At 38.7% G+C, this 13,216-nt stretch overlaps 1 protein-coding gene across 1 annotated transcript in view; it reads right to left on the bottom strand.

Annotated features, from left to right (window-relative positions):
* HDX (highly divergent homeobox) overlaps positions 1-13,216 on the bottom strand; it is a 231,231-nt gene that overhangs the window by 17,436 nt on the left and 200,579 nt on the right. Inside the window, exon 8 of the mRNA XM_055337277.1 lies at positions 10,260-10,343. Within this exon, the coding sequence (XP_055193252.1) occupies positions 10,260-10,343 (84 nt within the window). The remainder of the gene's footprint in view (positions 1-10,259; positions 10,344-13,216) is intronic.

A 13,216-nucleotide genomic window follows, 5' to 3' on the forward strand; every position in this document is an offset into this window, starting at 1 on the left:
CCATAAATTATCTAAACTGGAACAGGAAGAAATAGAAAATCTGAACAGGCCAGTAACCAGCGAGGAAACTGAAGCATCAAAAACCTCCCAAGACACAAAAGTCCAGGGCCAGATAGCTTCCCAGGGGAATTCTCTCAAACGTTTAAAGAAGAGATAATATCTGTTCTACTAAAGCTGTTCCAAAGAATAGAAAGGGATGGACTACTTTGAAACCATTTTATGAAAGCCAGCATTGCCTTGATTCCTAAACCAGACAAAGACCCCACCAGAAAGGAGAATTATAGACGAAAAGCCTTGATGAAATCAGATGCAAAAATTCTCAATAAGGTACTACCCAATAGGATACAACAGTATATTAAGAAGATTATTCATCATGACAAGGTGGGATTTATCCCCCGGATGCAAAGGAGGTTCAACACTGTTAAAACAAACTGATAGATCACATCAACAGGAGAAAAAAAAGAACGATATGATCCTCTCAATAGTTGCAGAAAAAGAATTTGACAAAATACAGCATCCATTCCTGATCAAAACTCTTCAGAGTGTAGGGATAGAGGGAACGTTTCTCAATATCTTAAAAGCCATATATGAAAATCCCACAGAGAATATCATTCTCAATGGGGAAAAGCTGTGAGCCTCTCTCCTAAGATCAAGAACACGAGAGAAATGTCCACTCTCACAACTGTTATTCAACATGGTACTAGAAGTCCTAGTCCTGGCAATCAGACAACAAAAGGAAATAAAAGGCATTCAAATTGGCAAAGAAGAAGTCAAACTCTCCCTCTTCGCAGATGGCGTGACACTGTACATAGAATACCCAAAGACTCCACCCAAAGATTGCTAGAACTCATACAGCAATTCAGCAATGCAGCAGGATACAAAATCAATGCACAGATATCAGTGGAATTTCTATACACTAAAAATGAGACTGAAGAAAGAGAAATTAAGAATCAATCTCATTCACAATTTCACCCCAAAGCATAAAATACCTAGGAATAAACCTAACCAAAAAGATAAAGGATCTATACCCTAAAAACTACAGAACACTTCTGAATGAAATTGAGGAAGGCACAAAGTGTTGGAAAAACATTCCATGCTCATGGATTGGAAGAATTAATATTGTGGAAATGTCAATGTTACCCAGGGCAATTTACACGTTCAATACAATCCCTATCAAAATACCATGGACTTTTTTCAATGAGTTGGAACCAATAATCTTAAGATTTATATGGAGTCAGAAAAGACCCCGAATACCAGGGCAATATTGAAAAAGAAAACCAATGCCAGGGGCATCACAATGCAAAATTTCAAACTGTATTACAAAGCTGTGATCATCTAGACAGGATGGTGGTGGCACAAAAGCAGAGACATAGATCAATGGAACAGAATAGAGAACCCAGAAATGGGCCCTCAACTCTATGGTCAACTAATATCCCCTGGAAAAAGACACTCTATTCAATTAATTGTGTTGGGAAAATTAGACAGCCACGTGCAGAAGAATTGACCTGGACCATTCTCTTACACCATACAAAGATAAACTCAAAATGGATGAAAGATCCAAATATGGGGATCCCTGGGTGGCTCAGAGGTTTAGCTCCTGCCTTCGTCCCAGGGCATGATCCTGGAGTCCCGGGATCGAGTCCCACATTGGGCTCCTGGTATGGAGCCTGCTTCTCCCTCTGCCTGTGTCTCTGCCTCTCTCTCTCTCTATCTATCATGAATAAATAAATAAAATCTTAAAAAAAGATCTAAATATGAAACAAGAATCTATTAAAATCCTAGAGGAGAACACAGGCAAAACCCTTTTTGATCTTGACCACAGCAACTTCTTGCAAGATACATCTAGAAAGGCAAAGGAAACAAAAACAAAAATGAACTATTGGGACTTTTTCAGGGTAAAAATATTCTGCACAGCAAAAGAAACAGTCAAGAAAACTCAAAGACAACCTACAGATTGGGAGAAGATATTTGCAAATGACATCAGATAAAGGGCTAGTAATCAAGATCTATAAAGGAGTTATTAAACTCAACTTGCAAGAAACCAAAAATCCAATCATGAAATGGGCAGAAGACATTAACAGAAATTTCACCAAAGAAGACATAGACATGGCCAACAAGCACATGAAAAAATGCTCCGCCTCACTTGCCATCAGGGAAATACAAATCAAAACCACAATGAGACACCACCTGACACCAATGAGAATGGTGAAATTTAACAAGACAGAAAGCAACAAATGTTGGAAAGGATTTTGAGAAGGGGAAAACTCTATTGCACTTTTGATGGGAATGCAAACTGGTACAGGCAATCTGGAAAACAGTGTGGAGGTTTCTCAAGGAGTTAAAAATGGAGCTACCCTATGATCCAGCAGCTGCACTACTTGGTATTTACCCCAAAGATATAGATGTAGTGAAATTCCAGGACACCTGTGCCCCAATGTTTATAGCAGCAATGTCTACAATAGCCAAACTGTGGAAGGAGCTAAGATGTACTTCGGCAGATGAATGGATAAAGAAGATATGGCATATATGGCATATATGGCATATATATATATATATATATACACACACACACACACACAATGGAATATTAGTAATCAGAAAGGATGAATATGCACCACTTGTTTCAACGTGGATAGAACTGAAGGGTATTATACTGAGTGATGTAAGTCAATCAAAAGACAATCATCATATGGTTTCAGTCATACGGGGAATAGAAGAAATAGTAAACGGGATTATAAGGGAATGAGTGGGAAAAAATTCGAGAGTGAGACAAACCATGAGAGTCTCCTAACTCTGGGAAATGAACAAAGGGTTGCAGAAAGCGAGGTGAGCTGGGGGTTGGGGTAACTGGGTGATGGGCACTGAAGAGGGCACTTGATGGGATGAGCACTGGGTGTTATACTATAAGGTGGGAGATCAAACCTCAATGAAAACAAATTTAAAAAAAATAAAGAAAAAAAAAACAGCTTTGGCAATTGTGTGGCAGGTATATTGGGTGTGGTTGGTCCACAGGGGTTTTCCAGGTTGAAGCACTTGGCTCTGGCAAGGAAGATGGAGAGTATTAGAAATGGCTCTTGTAAGCCTCTGGCCGTTTACACTGGTGGAGGGAAAGAAATATGTGTCAGCTTGTATGTTCATTCTTGTAGAAATTTAGATACCCTTGTCTTTCCAGCACATGTTCTAAGATTAGTCAGTAAATCTCTTTCATGGAAAACCCAGCCACTTTTCAAACTGCTGCTTCTGTGCTGTGTCTTGGGTCCATTTATATTATGAATATTCTGGCTCTTTTCCTATCAATTCCAGTTTTTCTGGCATTAAGTTTACTGACTTTTAAAGCTCCCAGAGTTAAAGACTGCTAGTTTTTAAAGTCAGACATTATGAGGGACTTGTCTTCTCAGTGTGTCTCCAGTACCAACAGTGCCTGTGTAGGGTCTGAGTCTCCCAAATCCCCATAGTTGTGATATCCCTCTTGTTTGTGTTTAGTCACACAAGGGGTTTGGTTCCCAACTGCATCTCTGTTCATCTTACCCTTTTTAACGTGGCTTTCTCTCTAAGACTAGCTGTGGAATGTCTCTTCTGCTAGTGTTCATGCTGTTTTCAGAGTTATTTGCATAGATATAGCATTGCCTAGGTGTGTCTGTGGGAAGAGGAGCTCTGGAGTCTCCTAGTCTGCCACCTTCTTTCTTTTACTAAGTTGTCCTTACTTTAGAATTAAGGCAATACAATTCACAGATGAGGTGAAGTATTTTTTATAATGATGAATATATATATTTCTATATAGGTGCTAATTTTTTAGAGTTAAGGGAAAGAAATTTATGTAGTATGTGATATGTTGTGAAAGACATTTTATAGTTAAGAACTCCTTGTTCCCACAGCATTTACCACAGTGGAAAACACAGGATTATTATACGAACTGTAGAGTTCAATAAAAATGTTAATTAGTATGCCTGAATTGGACACTCTACCCCACTCTGGTCTTTAGCTCCAAACCTTCTCAAGTGTTACTCCAGAAAGATGAGGTTCTGGAAAGTATCTTTGTTCTGAGCCTAACACATTTGGCCTCTTTCAGACTGCTAAATAGATAATCTTTAACAGCTGTGCAATCCAGTCCTCCCCTCTATAGTTTCCATACCCTGTGTCAAGTGGTAAAGAGCCCATTTAAACCTGAACTGGGCATTTAGAAATATTTTATGACCAATGAGGAGAGATCAGGATGATATCTTGTAGTTCAGAAACAACAATCTTATAATTTTATTAGTGGAAAATACAGTTAAAATACAGGGTTATACTGTGGTCTTTGAGCATGTATCAAATAAATTTCTTTTTTAAAAGATTTATTTATTTATTCATAAGAGACACAGAGAGAAGGAGAGAGGCAGAGACATAGGCAGAGGGAGAAGCAGGCTCCTGGCAGGGAGCCCGATGTGGGACTCAATCCCGGATCCCAGGATCACGACCTGAGCCAAAGGCAGGCGTCCAACCACTGAGCCATCCAGGCATCCCCCAAATAAATTTCAAAAGAAAATTTCCCTCTGTATTTACAATATTCAATATTATAAAGTCTGACATGTTATAAACATTTAGGAAAAAATTTGTTGAATGACATAACCTTTAATTATAGTAAAACTAAAAAGATTTTTGAGAAAATGAAAACTATTATCTTTTCTAATTAAATTAGTTAACTTTTGTGTATCATGTAAGAGAATGGTCTAGTTTCATTCTTCTGCACTTGGCTATCCAATTCCCAGCATCATTTATTGTGGATAGTCTTTCCTGCTTTGTCGAATATTAGTTGACCAAAGAATTGAGGGCCCATTTCTTGATTCTATATTCTTTCCATTGATCTATAGTCTGTTTCTGTGCCAGTACCACACTGTCTTGATGATTACAGCTTTGTAGTACAACCTGAAATCTGGCATTGTGATGCCCCCAGCTCTGGTTTTATTTTTCAATATTCCCCTGGCTATTCGGGGTCTTTTCTGATTCCACACAAATCTTAAGATGATTTGTTCCAACTCTCTGAAGAAAGTCCATGGTATTTTGGTAGCAATTGCATTAAATTGGTAAATTTCCCTGGGTAGCACTGGCATCTTCAAAATAGTAATTCTTCCAATTCATGAGCATGGAATACTTTTCCATCTATTTGTGTCTTCCTCGATTTCTTTCAGAAGTGTTCTGTAGTTTTTAGGGTATAGATCCTTTACCTCTTTGGTTAGGTTTATTCCTAGGTATCTTATGCTTTTGGGTGCAATTGTAAATGGGATTGACTCCTTAATTTCTTTCTTCAGTCTCATTGTTAGTGTATAGAAATGCCACTGACTTCTGGGCATTGATTTTGTATTCTGCCACACTGCTGAATTTCTGTATGAGTTCTAGCAATCTTGGGGTGGAGTCTTCTGGGTTTTCTACAAACGATATCATGTCATCTGCAAAGAGGAAGAGGTTGACTTCTTTGCCAATTTGAATGCCTTTTATTTCTTTTTGTTGCCTGATTGCTGAGGCTAGGACTTCTAGTACTATGTTGAAGAGCAGTGGTGAGAGTGGACATCCCTGTCTTATTCCTGATCTTAGGGGAAAGGCTCCCAGTGTTTCCCCATTGAGAATTATATTGGCTGTGGGCTTTTCATAGATGAATTTTAAGATGCTGAGGAATGTTCCCTGTATCCCTACACTCTGAAGAGTTTTGATCAGGAATGGATGCTGTATTTTGTCAAATGCTTTGTCTGCATCTATTTAGAGTATCATTTGTTTCTTGTTTTTTTCTCTTGTTGAAATGATCCATCACAATGATTGCTTTAAGTGTGTTGAACCAGCCTTACATCCCAGGGATAAATCTCGCTTGGGAATGGTGAATAATCTTCTTAATTTACTATTGGATCCTATTGGCTAGCATCTTGTTGGGAATTTTTGCATCTGTGTTCATCAGGGTTATTGGCCTTTAATTTTCCTTTTTGGTAGGGTCTTTGTCTGGTTTTAAAACTAAGATGATGCTGGCCTCATTAAACGAGTTTGGAAGAATTCCATCCCATTCTATCTTTTGGAACTCCTTTAGTAGAATAGGTATTGTTTCTTTAAACATTTGATAGAATTCCCCTGTGAAGCCATCTGGCCTGTGACTTTTCTGTTTTGGGAAGTTTTTGATGACTGCTTCAATTTCCTCCCTGGTTATTGGCCTGTTCAGGTTTTTTTTTCTTCCTGTTCCAGTTTAGGTACTTTATGGTTTTTCATAAATGTGTTCATGTCTTCTAGATTGCCTAATTTATTGGCATATAGCTGCTCATAATAAATTTTTTAAATCGTTTGTATTTCCTTGTTATCTGTGTTGATCTCTCCTTTTTCATTCTTGATTCTATTAGTCTTTTCTCTCTTGTTTTTAATACGGCTGGCTAATGGTTTATCTATCTTATTAGTTCTATCAAAGAACCAACTCCTTATTTTATTGATATGTTCTACAGTTCTTCCGGTCTCTATTTCATTAAGTTCTGCTCGAATCTTTATGAAGTCTATTCTTCTGCTCCATGTAGGTTTTACTTGGTGTTTTTCTCCAGTTCCTTTAGGTGCAAGTTTAGCTTGTGTATTTGAGGTTTTTACCCATTTTTTTGAGGGATGCTTGTATTGCGATGTATTTCCTTCTCAGGACTGCTTTGGCTGTATCCCGAAGATTTTGAATGGTTGTACCTTCATTCTCATTAGTTTCCATGAATATTTTTAATTCTTCTCTAATGTCCTGGCTGACCCTTTCTTCTTTTAGCAGGATGCTCTTTAACCTCTATTTGTTTGAATTGCTTCCAAATTTCTTCTTGTGATTGAGTTCAAGTTTCAAAGCATTATGGTCTGAAAATATGCAGGGGACGATCCCAATCTTTTGGTATCTGTTAAGATCTGATTTGTGACCCAGTATGTGGTCTCTTCTGGAGAAAGTTCCATGTGCACTTGAGAAGAATGTGTATTCCATTGCGTTTGGATGTAAAGTTCTGTAAATATCTGTGAAATCCATCTGGTCCAGTGTATCATTTAAAGCTCTTATTTCTTTGGAGATGTTGTGCTTAGAAAACCTGTCGATTGTAGAAAGCGCTACATTCAAGTCACCAAGTATAAGTGTATTATTATTTAAGGATGTCTTTACTTTGGTTATTAATTGGTTGACATACTTCACAGATCCCACCTTTGGGGCATAAATATTGATGATTGTTAGGTCCTCTTGTTAGCTAGATCCTTTAAGTATGATATAGTGTCCCTCTTCATCTCTTACTACAGTCTTCAGGATAAACTTTAGTTTATCTGATATAAGGATGGCTACCCCTGCTTTCTTTTGAGGGCCATTTGAATGGTACATGGTTCTCCAACCTTTTATTTTCAGGCTCTAGGTGTCCTTTTGTTTAAAATGAGTCTCTTGTAGACAGCAAATAGATGGGTCTGGCTTTTTTATCCATGCTGCAACTCTCTCTCTTTTGATGGGATCTTTAAGCCCATTGACATTCAGAGTTACTTTTGAAAGATATGAATTTAGTGTCATCGTAATACCTATTCAGTCCTTGCTTTTGTGGCTTATTTCTTTGGGCTTCCTCTTTCTTTTGCAGAGTTCCCCTTAAATAGTAAGAGATCTTGGAGAGCTCTTTGGTAGTCACATATTCTTTCAGTTTCTGTCTATCGTGGAAGCTCTTTATCTCTCCTTCTATTCTGAATGAGAGCCTTGCTGGATAAAGTATTCTTGGCTCCATTTCTTCTCATTTAGTACCCTGAGTATATCATGCCAGACCTTTCTGGCCAGCCAGGTCTCTGTGGAGAGGTATCCTCTTAATCTGATATTTCTCCCCATATATTAAGAATCTCTTGTCTCTCACTGCTTTAAGGATTTTTCTCTTTATTTTTGGAATTTGCAATTTTCACAATTAAATGTCGAGGTGTTGAAGGGTTTTTCTTAATTTTTGCGGGGGATCTCTCTATCTCCTGGATCTGAATGCCTGTTTCCCTCCCCCAGTTAGGGAAGTTCTCAGCTATGATTTATTCAAATATGCTTTCTGGTCCTCTCTGGAACCCCAATCAAATGTAGATTTTTCTTTCTGAGGCTGTCATTTATTTCCCTTAACCTTTCCTCATGGTCTTTTAATTGTTTTTCTCTTTTTAACTCAGCTTCCTTCCTTGCCATCAACTTGTCTTCTATGTCACTCACTCGTTCTTGTACCTCATTATCTCTCGTCGTTAGGACTTCCAGTTTGGATTGCATCTCATTTAATTGATTTTTAATTTCTGCCTGATTAGATCTAAATTCTTCAGTCATGAAGTCTCTTGAATCCTTTATGCTTTTTTTTCCAGATTCACCAGTTGTTATATAATTGTGCTTCTGAATTGGTTTTCTGACATCGAATTGGAATCCAAATTCTGTAACTGTGGCATAGAGTGCTGTTTCTGATTCTTTGTTTTGTGGTGAGTTCTTCTTTCTAATAATTTTGCTCAGTGCAGAGTGGCTAAAAATGAGTTGTACTGGAAAAAGGAAAAAAAGAAGAAAAAAAACAAGGAGGGGTATCCTCTAGTTCTATATACTATAAATCCCTAGACTTCCCTTGGAGCTTTCTGGCACTGCTCGGTCAAGAACTTGCTCTTCCCCTGTCCTTCCAGCTGGTCTTCTGGGGGAGGGGCCTGCTGTGATGATTCTCAGGTGTGTGCACCTGGCGGAGCTGCTCCACCCCTTGCCAGGTCCATGGCTCAGTGGGAGCTGTTTACCCCATGAGGTTTCTCTTCCCTGGCTGGCCCGCTCCTCCCAGGCACAGGGTGACAGAAGGAGGAACAAGAACACTGGCGATGGTCAGCTCTCCATGTCTGGAGTCAGCTCCTGCAGTAACTACCACAGTCTCCCAGTCTGCACTGGCCTGGATGCTCCGGGGGTGGGGGGTGCTGACTTTCACAGCTTGGGGCCGCCCAGCGGCAGGGGAGTCCTCAGTGTCCTGTGTCCTTCCCGTCTCTGTCTCGGGGGAATGCAGGATCCTGGGCTGTGTCTGCCCGGTGCCCTGGAATCTGGGGCCTGTGCTGCTGGAATTGCGCTCTTAGGGCTACGGTTCCCGAAGGCAGCCGGGCGCAGACCCCTCCGCCGGGAGCCACCGCCTGAGCTTCTCATGAGGCCCTGCCAGGCGTGTGCTCCAGCCCTTTACAGAGCTTGGCCCACAGTCTGTGGAGTGCTCTCCCCCGGGCGCACTTCCTCTTAGTGACCCTGGGAGACTGGATGCTCCACTGCCCCTCCTTTGGTTCTGCCAGGTTTCCCTGCTAAGCGTCTTTCTGTCTGGGAAGAATCTGGTGCAGATTTTTAAAAATATTTTATTTATTTATTCATGAGAGACAGAGACAGAGAGAGAGAGAGAGAGAGAGAGAGAGGGAGGGAGGGAGGAAGGGAGAAAGAGAGAGAAGCAGGTTTCACACAGGGAGCCCGATATGGGACTCGATTCCGGGACTCCAAGATCATGCCCTGGGCCAAAGGCAGGTGCTCAACCACTGAGCTACCCAGGAATCCCCCTCGTGTGGATGTTTAAAGTTCCTGCTTCTCCGGGACTAAGCTTTCCTGTCCTGGAGGCTTTCGCCACCCGGCCTTAGCCCGGCTCCTCACGGGGGTCCCTCTTTCACTTGATTCTTTTATATTTTATTTTTTTTCCATCTTCCTACCTTGTTAGAAGTGCAAACTCTTCTCTCTGTAGCGTTCCAGCTGTTCTCTCTTTAAATCTCAGGTCGAATTTGTAGGTTTTCAGGATGATTTGAAAATTATCTAGTTAAGTTGGTGGGGACAGGTGACCTGGGGACCCTACTCCTCCACCATCTTGCTCTGCTCCCTGGGGAATTGTTTTTAAAATGTAAAAGAGATTTCCTAAAAATGTTCTTCAGAAGTTGCAATTAAAGAGAAAATTAACAAGGATCACTGGAAAAAAATCTCCCCATTACCACTATTTAAAAATAAACTTTAGCTTTATAGTCACTGTCATAAATTTCACATTAACCACAATTATGCCCTGCCCCACCTTGATATACACTATAAATACCTACTTCCACTCAGCAAGCTCTTTGCTTTAAACCATAATCAGTAAACCAGCCAGATTTGATTAAAGTGTCCAGCATGCTGACTGAAATCAAGTGCCTGAGAAAGTCAATGGGGAGTCCCAGTTTAACTTATCAAATAAAAGGGAAAGTGAAATAAGTTAGTACATAGGCACCATAAAAGTCTGTCTCATTTAGAGCTTTCTCTTAATGAATTCAGAATTTGAAATTATTTTCACCTTATAATCCAAGAGAGAATTCACTTGTTCAACTTCAGAATTACTTATCATGTCACTTTCTTCATCATCAATAATTTCTATTTTCTGTAACACAAGTTGAGAAATTTTCATAAGTACCTATCTGATCATCATCACTATACTCAACAATGTATAGAACATAAACATTTAATGTTTAGTTTTAATGATGGGGTTATCTAGTCTAGGTTATCCAGAATAAGCTCTGAATGGCTCTTCAGTGTTATACCCAGTGTGTGTCTGAGCCATCTTTCTCTACCTTTAATTTATGGCTGCTTAGTAAATAGAAAACTATTAAAATACTATTTAAAATAGAAAAATTTCTGGGATCCCTGGGTGGCGCAGCGGTTTGGCACCTGCCTTTGGCCCACGCGATCCTGGAGACCCGGGATCGAATCCCACGTCGGGCTCCTGGTGCACGGAGCCTGCTTCTCCCTCTGCCTGTGTCTCTGCCTCTCTCTCTCTCTCTCTGTGTGTGTGTGTGTGTGTGTTTGACTATCATAAATAAATAAAAATTATTAAAAAAATAAAAAAATAGAAAAATTTCTTTCATAATATTTTTGAAAAAAATAGGCATTTGAATTCTGCTTAAATAGTGCCTTCCAGTGATAGGAAACACATTTTGTGTAAAAGTAATCTATTTAATGCTAACCATACCTACTTTGTTGCAAGTTTTTTTTAATTACTATACACTTATTTACAACTTCTAATGTAAAATATCAACATGTGACATGCATTCCAAAGTCAAATACCGGGATTTTAAAAATTTATTTATTTATTCATGAGAGACACAGACTGAGAGAGAGGAAGAGACATAGGCACAGAGAGAAGCAGGCTCCTCGCAGGGAGCCCAATGTGGGACTCGATCCCAGATCTGGGGATCACGACCTGAGCCGAAGGCAGATGCCCAATCGCTGAGCCACCCAGGCATCCCCAGGGATTTTTTTAAGTCACTTATTTAATGCACTCCATTATGGGCTACATAATTGAAACCAAATATTTATGATATATTAATAAAAATAACTTGGTGTTTTCTTCCTTCACTGTACGGTAAGTAAGGAGAGAGAGAAAGAGAGATGCTAAACTGCCATTAGCTTTAGAATTAAGGTGCAACATAGTTTATACAGTATTTTGTACACAGTAGGTACTAATTAAACATCTGTCAAAAGAGTGAATAAAACAGCCTACTGCTTATGTGAAGAATGACCACTATACTGTAACCATGGGGGCAAGTAAAGTTCTCTAATCATGGAATATTTTTTTCAAAAAAAGAAAAACCAAAACCAAAATAAACTCTAAATATTTGAGCACCAGTGTTGTGTGGAAGTGTTGAATCATTACATTGTACATATGAAAGTAATATTATACTGTATATTAATTCATTGGAATTTGAATAACAATTTTTAAAAGTCCCAAACATGTGGAATGATCATGCTTAATACATGGCCTATGAGGATATGTAACCATAACAGGGTGTGTGACTTGCAGGTTTCTGAGTCAAGAGGATAGTTGCAAAGAAATTGCTTTCTACTGATGACTGGGCATGAATCTAATGTTTTGGTTTTTATTGAAATCACTATAAACTTGGGGTTTAATCATGTCAGTTTTCACAAGACCTGGTATACTTTCTAAAAAAATTTTTTTAGATTCTTTATTTGGATCAGTTCTTGGGAAAAGGAGATTAGTATCTCAGGGAAGAAAGCACCAAAGGCCACTCTATAGATTTGTGCATGTAAATCAGTCTTAATATGTTTTTGTGATTTGCTATCTATGAATAATTGGGGGTATTCAAAAGTTGCAGACAGAGATGAGGCTTTGAAGGTTTAAAGTTCTGTCTCTAAAAAATAATTGTTTTTTTTTTTTCAAAAATTAGGAGGTGCTAAGTGATTTGGGTCATTCTATGTCATTATTTCATTTATTATTTCCAAATGTCTGCTGAGGGAGATCCAGTGCAGAGAAATTCAGATTAAATGTGAGCATGTGTCTATGGGGGGAAAAAGTGGGGTTTTTTGTTTGTTTGTTTGTTTGGGTTTTTTTGTGGGAAAAAGTTTTAATTTGTAAATAATAGTACATAACTTATTTAGTGTGACCCGAACCTAGAACAGAGGAGATTATTACTTCATGGAATTTAAGAATATTAACACAATCAATTGTGGAAAATAATTATTACCAGCTATCCAATGAAAACATTGCATCAGAATAAAAGTTTGTTTTCCTATATGCCTACTGAGTTGTGTTAGTAGAGTCAAACATCAATTTAAATTAGGACTGAAATCAATAAAATGTAATCCTAAACTATATCCTGCATGTGGAAAATACTGTTATATACTGTTGATGTTTAACAAAAAAGAGCAAAACTGTATTTTATGTGTTCAATTTCTAGTAAGGAGATGTGGCAGAATTATAATGTCATATAATGTCGTTTGTAATGGAAGCCAGGGTAAATGAAGTTACACTCATTTTGTAACAGAAAAATCCATTACAGGGACTATTTTTTTAAAAAAAGATTGCAATCAAGAGGTAGCTGGGTGGCTCAGTGGTTGAGTGTCTGCCTTTGGCTCAGGTCATGATCCAGGGTCCTGGGATCGAGTCCCACATCAGGCTCCCCACAGGGAGCCTGCTTCTCCCTCTACCTATGTCTCTGTCTCTCCTGTGACCCTCATGGATAAATAAAATCTTTTAGAAAAAAAAAGATTGCCATCAAGCAAAAATCATTGATTTAGAAGAAAAAAAACACACAAAACAAAATGGCCCTTGCTTTTATGTTTGATTTTAATACTATCTTGATTTCTGTATTACTTAATGGAGTCAGGATATAAACATGCTGCTAAAATAAAAACATGCTGCTTGGAGAACACTTATGTATACTAATAATGTTTACATTTTCACAAATCCAAGTTTAATCCACATACATACAGTCTGTCTCTGCCTGTTATTCAGTC

This window comes from Nyctereutes procyonoides, unplaced genomic scaffold (assembly GCF_905146905.1).
Source record: "Nyctereutes procyonoides isolate TBG_1078 unplaced genomic scaffold, NYPRO_anot_genome, whole genome shotgun sequence".
NCBI classification, from domain to species: Eukaryota; Metazoa; Chordata; class Mammalia; order Carnivora; family Canidae; genus Nyctereutes; species Nyctereutes procyonoides.